The sequence below is a fragment of the Miniopterus natalensis genome, chromosome 16 (assembly GCF_054644295.1).
Source record: "Miniopterus natalensis isolate mMinNat1 chromosome 16, mMinNat1.hap1, whole genome shotgun sequence".
In the NCBI taxonomy this organism is placed as follows: domain Eukaryota; kingdom Metazoa; phylum Chordata; class Mammalia; order Chiroptera; family Miniopteridae; genus Miniopterus; species Miniopterus natalensis.
In genome coordinates, this window is record NC_142096.1 from 23,528,084 (window position 1) to 23,550,709 (window position 22,626).

Consider the following 22,626-nt stretch of genomic DNA (forward strand, 5'->3'; position numbering starts at 1 on the left):
ACGTCCTGGGACCGCCAAGCTGGAAGCGGGGGAAGCTGAGAAAGACGCTTCGCTGCCTCGCGGCTGAGGTAACTGGGGCTGGGGACTTGGGGAAGCGGTTAGGTTGGGGTCACGGAGGCGCCCCTGGGCCTCACGGTGGTGGGAAGCCCTGGTAACAGCGCAGGAGCTGACAGAGAGGGGTTCGGGCTTGCGGGGAAGCCGGCAAGCTTCGTGGGCCGGTTGGGTGGCTGCCCCGCGGCTGAAGGGAAACGGACAGGTTCTCGGCAGCCGGGGCGACTGAGGGCCCTGGTGGGGCTGGAGCTTTGGCGGAGCGGAGGGAAGGCGGCAGAATTGCCCCGAAGGCTGGGTTCACCCACCCACCCATTTACCCCGTATCTGCCCCCTCCCCCGCCGTCGGAGCGCGCAGCTCGCTCGCCGGCCGCCAGGCGGCGGCCCCCGTGGGTGGTGCGCCGTTTCCCGGGACTGGGCGGGCGGGACTCGGCGGCTGCGCCTCGCGGCCGGGCTCCGGGAGGGGGAGCGCGCTGCGGTCCGCCGGGGCGGTGCAGGCAGCCTCGCGCGGCTCGCGCTGCTGCTCGGCTTTCCGCCTCCGAGAGCTTCCCGGCGGCTCTTCCTGACCAGGACCGGGATTGGCGCGTAGCCTCAAAGAAATGATCGGCCTTTGGACACGTAAAACCACGTTTTATTATGGAAAGTTTCAAGCTCTGCGGGGGGTGAGAGGGTGGCGTGAAGGACTGGGCGTGCCCGTCACCCAGTTTCGTCCATTACCGATACGCGGCCGGATTTGCACCTTCCCAGGTTAATTTGAAGCAGATCCCACACGTATCATTTAATCTCTTTTACATATTTCTGCGGCTTTGCGGGGGTCAGTAGTCATGCTGCTTTTCCAGTCGTTTGCTTTCTTGAGGGGTTGTGTAAAACAAGGCACACGTTAAGGTGCAGACGGCGCTAATTCAGTTTTTGCTACAGGAATGTGGGCAGTTCTCCCACCGGGCAGTTTAACTACCTTCTGCTCAGGTTTTCAAAATCACTGAAAACAAAGGTACCCAATAATCTAGTCTTGGCAGTAGCATTACTGGTTTTGAGCGGTAATAATAGTACTGATGTTTTGCATTCGGGGAGCTCTTAATTTGTATGAAGTACTATGAAATTGTTTCCACCTGTTCCTTTAATTTTTACAACAGCTGCGTGAAGTAGATACCCCATTTTACAGGTAAGGGGAGAAGAGGCTTAGCGAGGTTACGCAATTTGCCTAAATTCACGCTGACCTAAGGGCCGGGGGCACGCCTGGGATTCAGGACGCTTACCCTGGTCACTGCAAAGTCCTTGCTCTTTTAACCATAATTGAACGTCCTAAGAATTGTTGAGTAAGTGTAACTGGAAAATTATTTCTATTGAGCTACAACTCCATAATGGGGTAAAAATCTTGGAAATTTACATAAGTACGACAGCAGTATAGGCATTTTTGTTTCTTTGAAACTGTAAAACGTTAATACAATTGAATTTTAAAGTTATGAGAACGTATAGGTGTAGTTCAATAAGTACAAGTGTTTGTTGTTGTTTTTTCCTATAGTATATGCCAGTTAAAGGGGTATGGGACAGGGGTAAAAATATATACATCAATGAATAGTCTACCTCCTTTGGCACTTAGCATATATTGGCAATTTATTTTGAATACTTTCATCTGTATCCCTCATCTTTCCAATCTGCTAAGACAATCTTCATGCAAACAGTGTTGGAGGAGTAAGCAACTAGATACAGCTGGGCTTATTCAGAGGGCAGTAGAGAAGGCCTGTAGAATTGGAGGTTAGGATTCCTACTGTAGGGGAGTAATTAGGAAGTGTAGAAGTAAGGTTAGGAACTTGAGCAGAGAAGTGACATGAGTTGACCTGGTGAATATAAAAGAAATAGATGTGGGTAACTGGTGAACTTATGGACATAAGCAAAGGGATGGAGAAAAAAAAATAGTCTGAGAAGGAGAGAGGAAAAGAGCATGGTACAGTGGTATAGGAGGTTCTGAAATAAATGCTGGTGAACTTCAGTTTCCATAGGTTTTCTTGGGCAGTCTTGATGATGAGTATTATTGTATCATTGCTCTCCCAAGTGCTAACTACGCTCTATTTAAGTATTCTTTTACATGTTTATTGTGTGCTGTTGATACAAATTACACAAGATAGGTAAGCAACAAAAGGACACTAATCCCATTATTTAAGGATAAACCACTGACCCTGCTCTAGTGTATGTCCTAGACTAGGATTTGGTGAACTATGAGCCCAAAGCCTAAACTGGCTCGAGGCCTGTTTTTGTATGAACTCAGAGGTAAGAGTGAGTTTTACATTTTGAAGGGGTTGGGGGGAAAAAATTTAAATACTATTTGTGACATGTGAAAATTATATGAATTCAAATTTTAGTATCCATAAGTGATTTTTAAAAACCCAGCCATACTTATTTACATGTGGCCTATGGCTATGCTTTTTAATTACAAGGGCAGAAAATGTTTATTAAATGGCCCTTTACAGGAAAAGGGCCAACTCCTGTTCTGGACCTTTTTAATGAATGTGCCTATACACCTTTTGTTTTTGTGTTTTTTTTAACAAAAATGAGATTATAAATTATTTTGTAATCTTATGTTATTGACCTTTTATTTTTTAGACTTAAAACTGTTGGGTTTTTAAGTGTGCTAAGTCTTTCATCTGCATCCCTCATCTTTCCAATCTTCTAAAATAGAATCTTCATCCAAGAGTGTTAGAGGATTAAGGAAGTAGAATCAGCTGGGTTTATTCAGAGGTCAGTAGAGAAGATCTGTTCAATTGGGATTTAGGATTTCTACTGTAGTTGAGTGATTCAGAAGTCTAGAAGTAAGGTTAGACTCAGTATGCATGAGGTGCCAGTGTGTATTTGAACAATCCTCTTTTGCTAGATATTTTTGTTTCTTTTCCAGTTTTTAAACAATTATTCCTAATACGTAAGAGGACAGCTTTTTCTATTCAGAATTTTGCGTGTCAGAATATTTCTTTAGGACAAATTTCTAGAAGTGAAAATTGCTTTTGTTAGGTTGCCCACCAGAAAGGTTGTACTTTGCCCATACCTTTACCCATATTGAGGTGTCTCCCTTTTTATCTTTGTCAGTTTGATGGGGGAAAAAGAGATAACAGTTTTAATTAACATTTCTTTGGTTAGTAGTGTGAGATCATTAAACATTTTTTCATATTTATTGTCCATTGTGCTTCCACTTATAAAAACTCCCGGTCCTGTCTTTTTCCTTTTTCCATTGGGTTTCTGATTTTTTGATTCTTGATTTGCAAGAACTTTATATTCATTACGGATAATAATTACTTGTTATATCCAAGTGGCAAATGGTTTTCTCCATCACTTATCTATTTTCTCTTAAATTCTGCATAATGGCTAATAAAATACCTGTATCAGCCAGGAGAGCACTTGGGGCTGTAGTTTTTGGAATCAGCACATGCCATCTCTGAAACAGTTCATTTATGATACTGAAGTTGTTGCCAGCCAGTCAATCTGCAAGTCACTATTACTAGACAAATTGTATTGTATAAATTGATATTACTTAATAAATTAATTTCTACAACTGGATGTGACTAGTATGAGTTAGTTGTACATATTTAAAAAGTCAGAAGTTAAGTAGGAAGTTAAGTCTCCATTACTATAAAAATAATCAGAGCCCGGCCAAGCGTGGTTCAGTGCTTCAGCATCTACCTATGATCCAGGAGATTGAGGCTGAATTCCTGGTCAGGGCACATGCCTGGGTTGCAGGCTCGATCCCCAGCGTGGAGCATGCGGGAGGCAGCCGATCAATGACGACTTTCTCATCATTGATGTTTCTCTCTCTCTCTCTCCCTCCCTCTCTGAAATCAGTAAAGATATATTTAAAAAATAATCATAATTCTTTAGTATGTAACTATTTATATATAAAATATTTTTTCTTTAAGAAATTTTATTAACGACTTTTATAAAAAATATGTTTTTATTGATGTTTTAGAGAGAGAGGAAGGGAGAGGAGGAGAGAGAAACATCAATGTGAGAGTGAAACACTGATTGGCGCCCCCTGCATGACCCCTACTGGGGCTCAAATGCGAAATCCTGGCATGTGCCCTGACTGGCACCCCTTACGTTTACAGGACAACACCCAGCCAACTGAGCCACACCAGCCAGGACAAGGTATCTCTATCTCAGTCCCTTTGGACTTAGATAGGGAGTGCAACCTATAGTTAAGTTTTTAAGTGTATTGAGAAAAATATCCTAAAATGGCAAGATTTCATTACAAAGATATTATTGCTTGAGATGAGGTAAAGTTTTTTTAAAAGTTAGTTGACTTAACTAAATTATTAAAAGCATTAAGATATGACATAAATCATAAAAAATTGTAACTCATAATGTCCGATATTGGGAAATAATGTTTCCCCGAAGTTTATATTTTGTTAATTTTATTATTATACTGTCCAAAGTTTGAATAATTTTTATGTCTCTACTTTTTAGATTTTATTTACTTTGTTTAAAAAATGTTATTGGTCTTTAAAAATTACATAAGTAATATTTTGTTAAAAACCATATAAACAGTACAGAAGTGCATAAGTGTAAACAAAGAAAAAGTGGAGGATTCCATTACCAATCCTCAGAGCCAATATTAAAGCTTTAGTTTCTTCTCAAATCTTTTTGTATGTATATACATAAAGTATCTTATTTTACCACTATTTCTATGCTTTGTTTTATTTTTTTAATCCTCGATATTTTTTCCATTGCTTTTCAGAGAGAGTGGAAGGTAGAGAGGGAGGGAGGGAGGGAGGGAAAGAGGGAAAGAGGGAAAGAGGGAAAGAGAGAAAGGGAAACGTCAGTGTGAGAGAGACACATTGATTGGTTGCCTCCTGCACACATCCCAGGGCCCCAGGGATCAGCCTGAAATCAGCCTGCCAACTGAGGTACGTGCCCTTGGCCAGAATCAAACCCAGGGCCCTTCAGTACGTGGGCAGACACTCTAACCACTGAGCCAAACCAGCTAGGGCAACTAATTTTTATTGATGGACATTTAGTATGCCTCTAGATTTTATCTTTTACAACTAATGCTTCAGTAATGGTAAATACCCTTACCAGCTTTTAAAAACTAAACCTCTTGCCCTAGCTGGCGTGGCTCAGTTGGTTGAGTGTCGTCCCATGCACTGAGAGGTCACTGGTTTGATTACCTGGGGGCACATGCCCAGGTTCGGCTTGATCCCCAGTAAAGGACGTGTAGGAGGCAGCCCATCAATGTTTCTCTCTCTCTTCCTCTCCATTCCCCCTCCCTTCTCTAAAATCAGTAAAAACATTAAAAAAAAAAACCCTAAATATCTTAATTTACAAAGGTATAATTTAGTGAGTCTTGCTAGTAAGGCAATTTTTACACATCTAATATGAAGGGGGCTAATTATTACATAATTTATCAAAATCAACTTTGTAGTGAATTTTCATTAGTTTGCCAAGGACAGCACTTTTTAGTCAGTGAAAAATATTGACTTCCAGGTAGTGTGTGTGTGTGTTTCTGCTCATGTTCAGGTTCACTTAAGGTATTTGAACAGTCTTTTCAAAAGATTATTTTAAGCACTGGCCAGAGTGGCTCAGTGGTTGAGCGTGACCCACAAACTAGGACGTCAGAGGTCATGATTTGATTACTGGGTATGTGCCACGTTCAGGGCAGATGCCCGGGTTGTGGGCTAGATCCCTGGTGGTGGGGGGGGGGGTGCAGGAGGCAGCCAATGGATGATTCTCTCTCATCATTGATGTTTCTGTCTCTCTCCCTCTCCCATCCTCTCTCTGAAATCAATAAAAACATTTAAAAAAAAGATTGTTTTAAAATTGATGCCAGAGTACTAACTTTATTTGTATAGGAATGCTTAAATAAAAGTACTTTAAGAAGAAAATACTAATGCCATTCACTGTAAGGTTATATTTCAGAGATCCTTACCTGAAAATGGCAGACCTTTCATTTAAATGGAAATATAACTACCTCTAATCTCTTTTATGTCATGGAGAGAATGTTGACCTCTAAAAATGTTACAGAAAATGTTCTTCAGTTTAATTTCATATCTAAAACATATTAACTTGAAAGAATTTTCATCAAATTTTAATTAGCTTGTGTTGTTAGACTTATCTAAAGAGATTTTTGTTGAGAGATGTACCATAGGTCATGAAATTTACTCCTTGGTGTACTGAAAAAAAAAAAGTCATTCTATGTCAGATTCTGCTTGTTGGTGGGAGACTATACCAGTGTACTTAATTATTGCCAGTAAATTTTACCCATAGGTTCAATACTATATTATTGTTTTACACTATGGTAAAGTGTTCTGACTTAAAGTCTCGACTAGACTGATGTGAAGCGTAGCAGTGGCCCCTAGACTTGAATTTCAAGTTGAATTTCCAGAAAGTAGCTTAGATTGTTTACATAGGGTTGATAACTTTTCATTGTGACAAGTAAGGACATTATTTTCAAAATCAAGTAACATTAATGTACTGTCCCCATATCCTAAAATGAAAGGCATTTTTACATCAAAAAGGTAGGAAGGACATATTCTTAAAATAAACTACAGTAACTTTAAATTGAGTTTTTGTTTTTACTTCACGGTTCTTATTTTTCTTTTTCATTGTTTGACACCAGAATGTACACTGTCATTTGGGATTCACTGATAATGGTGTACCTAACCTCTTACTATTCTGAGAAGAGGAAACTTTATTCTAATAATTTAGCCAGCTGAATAAGAATGTTCCATTAATCTTCTTGGACTCCCCTATAAAATGATCTTATTCCTCTCTCATTGTGAAAATAGTTGAATGACCATTTCCTTGAATAGTTCCCAAATACCTTCTAAAATAATCCCCAATGTAGTGTAGCTTTTAAAGGTTTTGGCATTTTAATTTTAATTTTATTTTATTGATTTTAGAGAGAGGAAGGGGGAGAGAGAGATACATTGATCTGTTGCCTCTTGTGTGAGTCCTGACCAGGGATCGAATGGGAAACCTGGGTATGTGCCCTGGCCAGAAATCGAACCCACAACCCTTTGGTGCACGGGGTGATGCTCCAAGCAACTGAGCCACACCTGCCAGGGCAGATTTTTTGGCATTTTAAATTTAATGACAACTGTTATTACTGCTAACAGTTATTCTGAAACTATACTGATTTAAATTGTTTTAACTACTTCAAAAACATATGTTGCTTTAGTTGTAAGTAGTATTGTAGTAGCTCCTCCTCATCCTCGGATTATGTTCCAAGACCTGCAGTGGTTGCCTGAAACCACATATAGTACTGAACCTTATATGTACTATGTTTTTTACAATACATATATACCTATGATAAAGTTTAATTTATAAATTAAACAGCTAATAATAAAATAGAATAATTATAGCAATATACTGTAATAAAAGTTATATGAAATCTCTCTCAAAATACCAGATTTTACTATAGTCACCCTCCTTCCTGTGCTGTAAGATGATACAGTGCATGCATAAGGAGATGAAGATGACGTAAGGTGAATGATGTAGGCATTGTGGTCCCCATTAGGCTACTATAGGGGTTACTTGAACATGAGCACTACTGTAGCGTGACAGTCTGGTGGGTAGTGTATAGAGCATGGATACACTGGACAAAGAGATGATATATGACTAATCGGATGGAATAACTGTGTGAGATTTTGTCATACTAGGAATGGCGCACGATTTAAAACTTACGAATTGTTTATTTCTGGAATTTTCCATTTAATATTTTTGGACCACAGTTGACAGTGGGTAACAAACTGTGGAAAGCAAAACTATAGATAAAAGGGGACTACTGTATTTTGTATTATCTTTGATTTAATTGCTCTAAACTTTAATTGGTATAACTGTACTAGTATATATTTTCAAGGTGTTTGTGGAGTGAAAAGAAAGTCTGTTTTCAAAGTTTACCTATTTCTCATTTAGTATTGGTTTTCTGCCTTGCCAAGTACTGCTCTCCGCAAAAAGTAATTTGTTACTGTTTCTTATAGTCTGTGCCAGAGTAGACTAGACTATAAGCCCATACCAATATAAAATTTCCAGAAGTTAAATTTGATATATATATAAAATTATATATACACACATATGTATGTATATATACACATGTACTTACATGTATATTCCTAGAGAACCTAGGAAACAAAATGCAGCTTGATCATCCTTAGCTATGTTTGTTTTGTTTTTAAATAACTGACCGGGAATTGAACTGGCCACTTTTTGGTGCATGGAACTATGCTCCAACCCAGGCACACCAGCCAGGGCAGCCATATTTTTTAAACCTTTTTTGTTTTGAGGTAAAACACACAAAGTATAACAGAAAAATGCACAAACAGACGGATAGCACAATAACTTATCACAAAACAAACACTTAAGTAATGCCACCTAAGTTAAGAAATAGTTGTTCGCACTCTAGAAAACTCCTTTATGCTCCCTTCTGGCTAATACCCCCCCATACAAAGGTAATTACCATTGTGATTTGATGGAATTGTCTTTTCATTTTGTTGATGGTTTCCTTTGCTGTGCAAAAACTTTAGTTTGATGCAGCCCCATTTCTTCATTTTTTTTCCTGTTTCCTTTACCTGGGGAAATACATCAGAAAAAAATACTGCTAAGAGAAACACCCTCGATTTTACTGCCTATGTTTTGTCTCAGTTTTATGGTTTCAAGTCTTATATTTAAGTCTTTAACCCATTTTGAGTTTGTTCTTGTATATGGTGTAAGAAGGTGGTCTAGTTTAATTTTTTACATTTGCCTGTCCAATTTTATTGAATATACTCTTTACCCCATTGTATATTCTTGCCTCCTTTGTCAAATATTAATAGACCACATAGGCATGGGTTTATTTCTGGGTTCTCTGTTCTGTTCTATTGATCTGTATGTCTGTTTTTATGCTAGCACCATGCTATTTTGGTCACTGTGATCTTGTATAGTTGGATATCAGGTAGTGTGATACCTCCAACTTTGTTCTTTCTCAAGACTGCTGTGGTTGTTCGGGATCTTTTGTGGTTCCATATAAATTTCAGGATTATTTTAGTTCTGTGAAAAATGCTGTTAATATTTTGATAGGGATTGCATTTGAATCTGTAGATTGCTTTGGGTAATATGGACATTTTATTTATTTACTTATAATTTTTATTTTAATTACATTCACCTTTTTCACCAATCCCCTTAACTTCCCTCCCATCTGGCAACCATCAAAAATGTTCTCTGTATCTGTGAGTCTGTTTCTGTTCTGCTTGTTTGTTTGTTTTGTTTTTTAGATTCAATTTTTGATATGTAATTATTGCCATTTTATTATTCATATTTTGTATCACTTTTTCTTAAAGAAGACCCTTTAACATTTCATGTAATACTGGTATGTGTGTCTTTTAATCTGAAGTGAGTCTTTTGTGGGCATCATATGTACAGGTGTTGTTTTTTTAATTCATTCAGCCACCATATTTATTTTGATTGCGTAACTAAGAAACGTAGGTTTGGCTGCCTGCTGCCAACAAAAGCCAAAATCATGAGGCCGGTACTGGCGCAAAAGGAAATAGGTTTTATTCAGGTGCCCTGCGACCTGGGAGAATGGTGGACTTCCGTCTTAAAGATCACATCTCCTTCTTGCTCAAGCTGGTGGGTCTGATAGGGATAGGGATTAGGGATTCGGGATTAAGGGATAGGGATAGGGATAGGCATAGGGAGGAGAGGGCTTTTTTCCCTGTCCAATTATCTTGCTAGATTTGGGTGCACTTGGGTCCTGACCATTGATCTTTCTAGCTTTTGGCATGCTGGGATCCTGTTCATTTATCTTTCTAGCTTTCCGTGTGCTCTGGCCCTATCCATTCATCTGTCTAGTTTTCTGAAAGCTTGGGTCCTGCCCACTTATCTTTCTAGCTTTTGGTGTGCTTAGTGTAAGAATGTCCCCCTCTGCCATCGTGGCGAATTGGGGGAACACCGGGAAGGTGCTGCGACTGTCTGTCTCCGATAACAATTTGAGCATTTAGGCCATTTACATTTAAAGTAATTATGGATGGTTATTGTCATTTTATTGTTTGCTGGTTGGTGGTGTTCTTTTTCTTTCTTCTTTTGCTCTCTTGTACATTGATGGCTTTCTATAGTGGTTTGTTTGGATTCCTTTCTCTTTATTTTTTGTATATCTGTTGTAGGTTTCTGTTTTCTGGTTACTGTGAGATTCATATATACCAAGCTTTGTTTTTGGCAGTCTATTTTAAGTTGATGGTTGCTTAAGTTTGAATGCATTCTTAAAGCACTACATTTATTACTCACCCTCCTTTCATTTTTGTCATCATATTTTATATCTTTTGTGTGTGGGTGTCTGTATCCCTTAATTTATTGTATTTACACATGATTATACTACTATTGTCTTTTAACCTTCTTACTAGCTTTATGATTGGTTGATACACTTTTACTAAGTGTTTGCCTTTATCAGTGAGATTTTTTTTCTCATATATACATATATATGGGACAGGGTGATGAGTGGCAGGGGTTATAGTGCTCGAATAAGTGTGAAAGGACTTTTGTCATTTTTTACCTCCTAGCATCTGAATTCCTTTTCCATATTTCTGGAATGCCTTTATGATTTTTGGTGGGTGGCAAAACCTTCTTATAACTATAGCTAGGTAGATTTAGCCAAGCAAATGCATACAGACAGCAACTCAAGAGGAAGTGAGACAAAAGCCAGACCTGGTAGATTCTGTTCGGTCAGGGGTGGCAGTAGCAGTGGTGTCTTTCCAGGATCAATTCTGCTGCAGTTTTTGGATGTCTTTCCTGGCTGTGTAGCCTGTAAGTCAGGTTCTGGTAAGATTGTTATCTACTAGATATCTTTTCATAAATATATTTCCTACTAAAATTAGCCAAAAGTAGGTTTTTGTTCCTAACTAAGAACCCTGATTGGAAAAAGAAATACTTAAAAAAGTTGTACTGTTAGTTTACTCAGAGTTGATTATAAGCAAAATTTGTTCTCTCTCAAGTAAATTTAGACAGTTTAAAATGTTTTAGACTAATTTTGTGAGACATGTTGCAAACAGTAAAGATTCTAAATATTTCATTTTAATATTTGCATTTTAAAATTTTAGTGTTTTATGGACCATGTGCTGCTATGTACACCTGAAGTACTTGAAATGCAAATTTGGAGACACTTTACCATCTAAATGCTTGGCTGGATTAAGCGCCTAATTAGGATGGTTTTTCAACAAGTTGGAGTAAGCATGCAATCGGTGAGTGCTCAAAATTAATTTTTAAAATTCAGACAAGATTCTTTTCTGAGAAAGGGAAATGAATCTGTATATGACCAACAATTCAATATGTTTATGTGCTATTTAATTTGCTTACTATTTAAATGATAGAAGAGAAACTTTACCTAGCATCTCAAGTAAAGGAGTAACTTTCTGTGTTATATTGAAAACTTACCAATATTCATTTGATTGTTAAAAGCAATGTATTATTAGGGAGGAAAGAGGTTAAATATATATAGAAATCATTGAATGAAATGTGTTTGACTAACACATGACTACCCAGTATTGTAGAATTATTAATATTGAATTCTATTATAATGTGGTTTATCACACAACTGTTTAAAATAAAAAGTCATGTCTGCTTTAATATAACAACTATAAACATGAAAAAAATTAGTGTAATATGGTTATTCTGTGCCAAAGATGGGTTCTGGTCTTGACATTTAAAAATTTTTTATTGTTGACACTATTGCAGATGTCCCCCATTTCCCCCTTTACCTACCTCCAATCAGCATCCATACTCCCTACTTCTGGCCAGACCACACTGTTGTCTGTGTCCATGGGCTATGCATATATGTTCTTTGGCTAATCTCATCACTTTCTTTCATCTACTTCCCCCCCATCCCCCTCCCCTTTGACCTCTGTCAGTTTGTTTCATGTATCCTGGGGATCAAGCCTGCAACCAGGGCATGTGTCCTGACTAGGAATGGAACCTGCAACCTTTTGGTGCACCAGACGATGCCCAACCAACTGAGCCACACCGGCCAGGGCTCTTCTGGGATTTTTGTGGTCTTGTGACTTATATTTAAATCTTTATCCATTTTGAGTTTATTCTTGTGTATGGTGTAAGTTGGTGTTCTAGTTTCATTTTTTTGCACATTCCTTTCCAATTTTCCCATCACCATTTATTGAAGAAACTCTTTATTGTATGCTCTTTCCTCCTTTGTCAAATATTAATTGACCATACAGACATGGGTTGATTTCTGGGCTCTTGGTTTTCTTACATTGATCTATATGTGTGTTCTTATGCCGGTACCAGGCTGTTTTGATTATAGTGGCCTTGTAGTATAGTTTGATAGCGGTAATTTGATACCTCCAACTTTGTTGTTCTTTCTCAAGATTGCTGAGGCTATTCTGGGGTCTTTTGTGGTCCCATATAAATTTTTGGAGTATTTTTTCTAGATCTGTGAAATATGCCATTGGTATTTTAATAGGAATTGTATTGAATTTATAAATTGCTTTGGGTAGTATGGACATTTTAATGATGTTAATACTTCCAATTCATGAACAAGGCACATGTTTCCACTTATTTGTGTCTTCCTCAATTTCTTTTTTTTTAATCTTCACCCAAAGATTTTGATTCTAGAGAGAGAGAAAAACATCAGTTGATTGCTTCCATATGCGCCCCGGGCAACTTGGTATCAAACCCACAGCCTGACCAGCACCAAACGCATGACTGTTTGGTGCACCAGATGATGCTCTAACCAACTGAGCCACAGTGACCAAGACCTCAGTTTCTTTCTTCAATGTCTTATGGTTTTCCAAGTACAAGTCTGATCTTCACATTTTTGAAAGTATTTTTTTTAAAAAGTTTTCCCACCCAGATCCAGTGTAAAGTTATTAAAGCAATACTTAAGCCAGGTATATTTTGTGGAATATTTGTTTTTCACTTTCAAATTCAATGTGTTGTTAACAATAACATGGAATTAAGTTTTATTTATTAAAGATATAGGCAAAGAACATAATTTGAATATGGGTATACTTTTTAATGCACTACTTTTACTTTTTTGTTTTTATTTTATGTCTTTTCATATTTTAAGAGAAAGTTGAACTTTATAATCCCTCTAACCCACCCTACCCCCTGAAAGTTACATCTATTTTCTTTGGAGATAAAAAGCAAAGAATTAAACAAAGTCACTTTTTTATAACTGTATAATTTTGAGATTATTAGCTTGAGGATTAATCATAGGAAAATGGTGAAGTTAATAGTATTTTCATCTTTTTCACTTACATCTTTCTATGTTTCGGACTTTACTTAATGCAGCTATACCACCTTTCTTGTTTGTTATTTATTATTATTTGGCTACATAGGGTAGATTTAACATTTTAGTACTGGCTGCGAAAGAATTTCTTTTGCTTTTAGAAAGATATAAAATGTTCATGATTTCCCAAAAGTGAAGCTTTACAATTTATGATTGTAAAGCTATTTATTTGCAGTTTTAGTAAGAAGTATTTTTTAGTGGAAAGATTGTACGTCCTAGACTCAAACAAATCTAGGTCTGATATTTATCTTTGCCGGTCATTTTCTTTATCTACAAATTACAAGTAAGAACTACTTCAGAGTTAGCCTATAGATTAAATGACAGTTTTATGTAAAACACCTAGCACAGTGGTTTCTATCTAGTGTGGGTACATTAAAAAATGGTTAGTTTCCTATGGTTTTGCTCTGTCTCCCCACCCCCAAGTCAGATGAATGTGACTAAAGCTGACTGAGGCCAAAGTACAGGATTTTGTTTCAGGAACAGGTAACACACGTTAGCTTGTTAATTTATTTAGGTTCGTTCATTTGGAGCTGTAAAACCGATGCCTTTTATCAAAGAATGGACCAGATACGAGAGAATTAACTTGCTCTCAGTATTTGAATCACAGCTGCAGGCGCTTTCCACTAATAGCAGATGATCAAGATTATTTTTTTCTGTAACATATAATCAACTTTAATCAGTTAACTGAAAAATGTATGTAAAACAAGTTTTCTTCTAACATAAAGCAATTGCTCCTTTGGAGTTATTTTCTATCTTAGTTTCCAAGATCTCTTAGCCTACTGCCAAAGAGTAAAAAGGTATAGTTTACCAAGATTTTACCTTTGGGCATCTGAAAAAAGAAGAAAAAAAAACACACAAACCAAAACTTTTTAGCTTTACATTTCAGTGATAAATACATATTTTCTCAGTGGTTTGATAAATAAATGAACTTGATACTATGTTTGAAAGTATTCCAAGAGAAGAAACTACCTTCATTCTTTGTATATTTTATCGGCTTTAAAAGTGCAAGGTTTGGTATCAGGGTTTTGTTTTTGCTGTTAGGACGACGAGTGATGATTAGCTTCTTGTATTTTACTCTACACATCAGCACCACCATATTAGCTATCACTAATTGGACCATATGCCCAGTTCTATTACATATATTAGAACAATACTACACGTATATACACATATCTGTTACATATATTCACTAGAACAACACTTTTTAAAAAATATATATTGTTATTGATTTCAGAGGAAGGGAAAGGGAGAGAGAGAGAAACAGCAATGATGAGTGTCACCGATTGCCTGCCTTCTGCATGCCCCCCTTGCTGGGGATTGAACCCACAACCCAGGCATGTGCGCTGACTGGGAATCGAATAGCGATCTCCTGGATCATAGGTTGATGCTCAACCACTGAGCCTGCCAGGCAACATTTTTTTTTTCACAGATGAAGAACCAGAGGTTCAGAGTGTTTAACTGACTTGACCAAAGTTACCTAATAAGTGGCAGAGCTGTAATATGAACCCAATTCTGATTCTAAAATCCTTCCTCATTTTAGTGTACTTTGCTACCTCTTATAAAAGAAAGGGAAGAAGACAATACTTATTAAAGACATATTGTATATAAATATCTTAAATCTTTTAATGCTCATAGGTTAATGAAGTAGATAGTGTCCCCATTTTATAGACAATGAAGTGGAAGCATAGAGGGAACAATAATCTGGCCAGCTTTATACCAGCAGACGTAGAGCCTACTTTTTTTATTGGAGTGACATTGGATAATAAAATTATACAGGTTTCTTTTTTCTTGTAAAAAAAAAAATGTTATTATTGGGTTTTTGGTTTTTGTTTTTAAGAGAGGGAGAGGGATAGAGAGAGAGAAACATTGATGAGAGAGAAACATGGATCAGCTGCGACCTGTAAGCCCCCTACTGAGGATTAAGCCTGCAACCCAGGCATGTGCCCTGACCAGGAATCATACCGTGACCTCTTGGTTTCTGGGTCAATACTAAACCACTGGACCACACCAGCCACACTTTTTAAAAAAAAAATTTTTTTTAATTTAAGGGAAAGGAAGAGAGAGAGAAACATCAATGATGAGAGAGAGTCACTGACTGGCTGCCTTCTGCACATCCCCTACCGGGGATCGAGCTATGACTTCCTGGTTCATAGGTCAATGCTCAGCTACTGACCCACTCCAGCTGGGCACTTTTTCTTTTTTTAATAGAGCCTACTTTTAAAGCCAGGTCTATATGTTTCCATGGCCTGTATGTTTTCACTGCCTTCCATTTGCCTCAACATTTATTTAAATTTAAAACCATATATTCACATCTGTCCAAACTTTCTTCTCAGTCTATTGCTATATTTATGTCCAGCAAAAATATTTTTAAAATAGAGAACTCAAGAATAATAGGAAGCTAATGTGATTCTGATTAATCTCAGTATTTTAAACTGTACCCTTTTGTTGTTTGGAAGAATGAATGAATGTGGCTAGGAGTTCAGAGTAAGGGAAAAAACTGAAGGAAGTTTTATCTTCAGTTGAGAATTTTGAAATTGTTGGAAGAGTTTCATCTTTCTATCTCTACCCCCCTTTCCTCAGCACATACTTTTAATTTTCTCCTGGCTTCCTTGGAATTAAGAATTTTTACTTCTTGAGTCCTAGATTCCCTGAAAAAAAAGTTTTAATTTGTTTTTAATTGATTTTTTAGATAGAGAGGAAGGGAGAAGGATAGATAGAAACATCAATGAGAGAGAAACATCATCAGTGGGCTGCCTCCTGCATGCCCCCTACTGGGGATTGAGCCCACAACCCCAGGCACGTGCCTTGACTGGGAATCCAGCCAGGGATCTCTTGATCCATGGGATGACGCTCAATCCACTGAGCCACAACAGCTGGGTGACTCCCTGAAAATTTGATAACGGTATTGACATTGTTCCCCGTAAAATGTTGTATATATACACACTATTTTGCATGTAATTTCAGGGATATGTGAACCCCAGAATAAGAACCTTTGCATTATTATATGTAAATAGCATATATTGACAAAAATATCTTTGTTTAGAATTAAATTTATACTTTTTCCTGCTAATTGGTGCGTCTCAAATAATAGTGGAGATTAAACCAGTGTATAACAAATGAATTACCATCTAAAATTTGAGTGCAGTCATCATGATGAGACAGATGACACCTTCAGATTCCAGCTTCATACTTCAACACTTCCACAATAGCATTTCACAGTGTTAAAACAAAACCAAATTGCTTTGCTGTCCTCCTCCTCCTCCTTGCTGTCATCACTTTGAAACACTGTTGCTAAATGTTATGGACTGTCATTACTAGACAGACATGCAAACACACACAAAGATTATTAGGTTATTTATCAGTTCTTATATTTAATTGCTTCTTAATGAATTGAATTCTTATTAATTGCATTGAATTGTCTAGTAATGACAGTTTTCTTCCTGCCCTCTCTCTTACATCTGAAATAAGAGTAATGACAGTTTCTCTTTAGAGGAAGTCTTTCCTTCTCCAAACAAGTATATTGACAAGACAGTTCAGCCACTGTTAGGGTAGGAGATGCACTTGGGCCATACAGCTTCCCAGGGTACAGATGGTGACTTTTCAATACCATCTGTTCATTATTTCTTCACAGCCATTAACAGTTTCTTCCCCTCCATGAGGGCTGAAAAGAAAAAAATAAATACCTAGTTTTAGAGTTCCTGGAAGTTAGCTGCTCACTTTTTTCTATAATCCAGTAAAGGTTATGGCTCTTACTCCTTTCTAAATATTTTAATCATTAGCTTACATATACACTTCATATTTCTTGGTGCTAACAGCTATGCAATTCACAAGTAACATTTTGTTAGTCTACTATGTGTACTTGAAAAAATAATCATGTAAAGCAATCTGTTCTTTTACTTCCTTTAACTCTGTATAAACCTAAATAGTCTACTTATTTCTTATAAGTAAAAGCTCAGTCTTTGTTCACCTTCTCTTGCAGAAGACACCTTGTATTCTTTCCTTCTGATATTAAGCAGATGGAAAGGTAATAGTTGAAACAGCCGTGAAGCATGCATAGCAAGTAATGCTAAAAGCTGGTAGAAACATTAGTTCCTGACCTTGACAAATCTTTTCTAAATTTTTCTTTGTGAGTTTTTTGTCCTCTTCATCTCCAGTTAAGATCTTTGCTTACTGGAGGGACAAATTTACTTTAGACTGTGTAGTTGTCGCATTGTGATGCATAAGGAGCATTCTGTTCCTCCTATATCATAGAACTTTGTGGCTAAATAGAAGACTAGAGAAATGACTGAAAGGTATAGATACTATTGCTCTTTGGATTTATTTTTAAAAAATCAAGACCTATGAACAAGTATAAGGTAAAGAGTTTGCTTAAATACTGTTTTAGAATTACTTGCTCATGTTTTTGTTTTTTCTTGACCTCTTATGTTAACTTGGTAAAACTGTGATGCTTCCCATTGCCCTTTAGTAAGATGTTTTTCCTTCTCTTAGTCCTTGGGTGTTATTGACACTATTCCTGTGATAATCCTCTATATGAACATTGATATAGGCATAATTTCAGTTCCTGAACTACAGGTAATTCTTTCTAAGTGTCAGGGTAACTTTGCCCTCATATTTATTGTTTAATCATATTTCAATATTGATGCCATCTTATCTACTGACCAATTTTCCAATCTGTACCATCTTTTTAATTTATATTTCCAAAACAAGAGTTATAGTTTTTGTTGGTTATAATAGCCAGTTGTAGGTTATAGGAACTCTCCCAGGTAACAGTGAAATTTTGAACATCATGAGGAGAATTATGTAACAGTTGAGGCAAATGCCAGAAGTATCATATATATTCTCCCATGATCTTCACTTTAACCCATACTGTTATCCCTAAGTTGGATTTGGTTGCTAAAATCTAAGAAGTCACATTGCTTTTATGCTCATTTTGAGTTGTCCATACTTTTAGAATGGTCTAAAGGTCTACTTTGGACTATGTGTTGGAGGCACCTCTGTTTACAATAACATTTATTGCTTGGTCATAGTGTTTATATTAGTAATTTCATTCTTTAAGTTAGAATATCCATGGAGCAACTTAAAAAAGGGGTTGGTATCCATTGCTCAGAATATATTTCAGCTTATTTGGTACTGTTTATTTAGTTTTAGGATATAATTGAATGTTAAAGTTTAATGAATGAAGTATAATAGTCATATCAGTTTCATTCTTTTCTTTTTAAATTGCTTTTAATAGCATACTACCCCTCTTTACCTCCTCTTTATTCATTCAAAATGGATAGTTTTTCTCTTTAAGGAAAGGTCACATACTTGGGGAGAAATTTCAAGGTACAATTGGTAATGATTTAACATTCTACATGTGTGTGTTTTTGTTTGCTTTTGGGGTTCGTTTTTGTTCTTAAAAGCATAGCATAACATAGCATGTCCTCTGTGTATTATGATTTCATCTGGGAAATTTTGCTCATTAGGGCCACCACTAGCCCATTTAGTACCTTTTTGTAAATTAGGAAAAGGGGCCTTTCCCCTGGGGACAAGACCTCACAAGAAAATGGACTGCAATTGGATTTTGGCCTCTGTTCACCCTTGGCTAGGTGTTCTTGTGTAACAAACAAAATGCATTACCCTGCATCACACAAATTCAGATTCTGAACTTTGTACTGATTTGGATTTGTTTTGAAAAGTCCATTATAGCAAAAGTAGCTATTACTAGTTATTTTTCTATATTTTTATGTAAAACTTACATTAATAGTAATCAGCCATGTATAGTCTTTATTTTTTTTCCTGTTTTTATTTTTTTCTTTTATCTTTATTCTTGTTTAACTTTTTAAATTGAGAAATATTAGCTCATTTCCCATAACATTTGGACATTCTGATTCTATAATGTGTCAGCATGTTATGCAATTAATTGTCCAGTGCTTTGTATTAACAGTATTATAAGTCGTGTAATTAAACTTTTTTTTCCCCCCCTACTTCCTCAGGTACTTTGGTCTGGGAAGCCATATGGTTCATCTCGAAGTATTGTAAGGAAAATTGGTACTAATTTATCTCTGATCCAGTGTCCAAGAGTTCAGTTTCAGGTACTATATATTTCAAATTTTGTATTAATGTCTATATTAGAATTATAAATAGGCAAAATAGTGTTACTAGTACTTGTTGAACCTTTCCCCCTATTAAGGTTACTATCAAAAAATAAGAGGATAAAAATCAAAGTAAAGTCTAATCTTAGTTCTTCTGTGAAGCAATTGTTCAAGATTTTTAAGACATTTACCCTTCTTAAGAATGCATATGTGAGGATTTAGAAGCACATAGTAAGCCAAGCAGTTGTTAATTCCCAGGTGATCTCAAACGTAGGCCTTATATTACTTTAGGAGCTTCAGGTACCACCATTATTTTCTTTAGTTATTACACCATCCTCTTTGGACAGCCACTCTCTTCCCCTCGTTTATTTTTAGATGTCTCTGTGCATGCCATGTAAAGTTGCTTTCTCCATCCTTTGTTTAAAGCTTAGCATTAATTGTGGGAACTATTGCCTTGGCAACAACAGTGTTAAGACAGGTTGAATTAGGAATACTTTTGAATGCTCAGGTCTTAGTATTCTTTTCTAGCACCAAATCAGGGGCAACTCTACTTTTTGCTTGGAGATAAATTGCTATTTTCTTGATTTGGGCTTTTGTTCCTTATTGCTGTTATAGTGTTATTAGGCATGCATCACATAGCTTTTTTCCTGTTTTTCATTAATTCTGTACAAGTTATACACAAAATACCAATTTTAAAATAATAAATTAACATGTAAAAGCAAAAGATAAATTTAACTCATCATTCAAAAGTTCAGAAGTGCCCCAATGAGCTTATTTGATATTATGTCATACTCATAAATCACTCTTCGTCATAGATAGTGGTAGGAAAAAAAATCCTGTAAGTGGTAGCAATTACTGTTTGTTCAGTTTGACTAACAGGTTGCCCATTGTTTTGCTATAGTCCCACTTACAAATTGACTGGCAAAACCTTTGTGCATCAGTCTAGAAACTGACAGCTTAGAAATTTCTCAGAAGTAATTTTTATCAAACAATAGGCTTTAAAAAATAATCAAAATGAAGAAATCTGTGGTGTTAAGTCTCTCCAGTATAATTTTTGAGACTTCAGTTCATTTAACTTCCTTCAGATAACTACTGTTTTTAACTAAGGCTTGTTAACTTTTTTCCCTGATTTGCTCAGTTCCATTAACATTTTCTTTTATCTATTTATCTACTTAAACTAGTGACAGAAGAATTTGCTTCAACATTTTTGTTCATGTAGCTAGAGACATGTAACGGGAGACATGGAGATAATCTAGGATTTTCTGGTAGCAACACAAATCTGCCTTGACAGTGGGCTGAAGTACTACAGACAAATACATTTCCTTGAAAGGAAATAACACTTTCTCAGTCACTTAAAAGGGTATGAGTAGAATAAGACTATTAGATTTAGTACTGGAGCTGCATTTGAAAAGAGATGGATTAACATAAGGAGAGGAGTAAAGTAAGAGAAATATTGGTCACTTATTTGAGAATGTAGTGGAATGTAGAGTAAAGTAAGAGAAATATTGGTCACTTATTTGAGAATGTAGTGGAAGACAGAAGACATTTGTTTATAGTGAGACTTCCAGGCAGTTTTGTAGCATACTGAGTCTTTTCAAATTAAGCATCAGTATTAAAGTGGGTATTTTATCTGCTACTTATATATTATAGATATGCTATTTTTACAATGTATTTTCTATTTTTTAATACATTTATCAGAAATATTAAAAATGTAGAGTCTTTAAAAAATGTAAAGGATGCAGTTTAGAGTAATAAAATTGAAAGTGCAGTTTTGCTATTTTTCTGGCATATTTGGGGGGCCTTGATTGATGTGGAATGTATTTGAACTGTCTAGGAGTTCAACAAGAGTGAATACTATTACTGAAAGTCTGGAATTGGGGAATCACAGTTGAACCCAGGCATGCTGTTTCTTCCTAGGTTATTTTGAGAGACACACACACACATTTTCCTCCCTCTTATCTCTCTGGTCCCTTTCCTTCTCCCTTTTCCTCTTAACCCCCCTCCTCCCCCATTGTAGGTGTGTCGTGAATAGAAAGCATTAATACTCAGAAATATCAGTGGCTGAGTGTTCAGGTTATTGTTCTTTACACAGGTACACCTCTTGGCCTACTGGTGTTACTGTATTCATCATATTAAAATACAGAATTTCTGTTTTTAGTTTTTACTATGGTAGGAATTGGTGGGGGGGGGGGAATAATTCTTGAAAAAAAAAGCTAGAGATTATTAGTGTTCATTTTAAGAATACATGTTTTGTATTTGGCTATAAACAAATGGTAAAACAGACTGAATTTATTTACTATGAAACAACATTCTAGTACTAGTGTGTTTATTTTATGAGGAGTCACATGTGGACAAAGTTAACTTTTAATATTTCATTCTAAGTATTTGAACTTTTGTATATTTCTTTTCATTTTATTAAATGAATTAATTTCCTTAGTGTAGGTTTACATTGTCAGAATATTTTAAATTATCTGAAATTACCTCAGTAAAATTTTTGAAATATAATTGGATTTTAAATTATTTAAACTGTCTAAGATGTTCAGCTGAACTACTTAAATAGTAAAAATACAAACTACTGCTAAATGAAATGCTTTTCCACACGTTCTGAAAGGAATTTGGATAATTATAGATCAATAAGCACTAAATTTAATTTAAAATTTTATAATGCCCTTAATTTAAAAGTAAATTCTATTCCTCTTGCTGTTGTGTTGTTTTTTTTCCCCCTACTAACAATAGCCATGATAGGACAGGACCTTGCTGGAACCTTCAGTAAGTTGGCCTTTTCTTTTTCAAACTTCCCATCAGTCATCCATGCATGTCAGTAGTGGTGTCTAAATTGTACTTCAGAAATTACATATTGTCAGTCCTCTTGCCTGTCCTGACGTCACCTTAACTGCTACTTTACTAATTGAGTCGTCCTTCCCATTCCATGCTTATGTCACTCAGTGTACATTTCAGCAACAACTGAAAGAGGTTTATTTGTGTTTTTTTTAAAATCTTTGCAAGTTATTACTCTGAATAGAAGCCATAACCATATACCACAGGGACCAACCAGCAGATGATGGGGTTTGTCATCTCAGTAAGGCTTATGAAGTATATATATATATATATACAATGACATTTTAACACAAATTCTAAAAATTATGTCTTGTGGCAATATTTTAATTACTGTTTTGGTCAGGTTATATCCATTACCAGAGGTATTAAAACCAGCCATCAGCCCTGGCTGATGCGGCTCAGTTGGTTGGAGTGTTG

General features: G+C 36.3%; 1 protein-coding gene across 2 annotated transcripts in view; it reads left to right on the forward strand.

Moving 5' to 3' along the window:
* The window catches only part of MTFR1 (mitochondrial fission regulator 1), a 35,581-nt gene continuing 12,955 nt past the window's right edge, over positions 1 to 22,626 (forward strand). Inside the window, exons 1-3 of one of the 2 annotated variants that reach the window (XM_087825409.1) lie at positions 1 to 68; positions 11,097 to 11,237; positions 19,273 to 19,371. In XM_087825409.1, the coding sequence (XP_087681535.1) occupies positions 11,172 to 11,237; positions 19,273 to 19,371 (165 nt within the window). In that variant the 5' untranslated portion in view covers positions 1 to 68; positions 11,097 to 11,171. Of the gene's footprint in view, positions 69 to 598; positions 667 to 11,096; positions 11,238 to 19,272; positions 19,372 to 22,626 lie in introns of those variants that run through there. The other variant, XM_087825410.1, reaches the window with a different exon arrangement.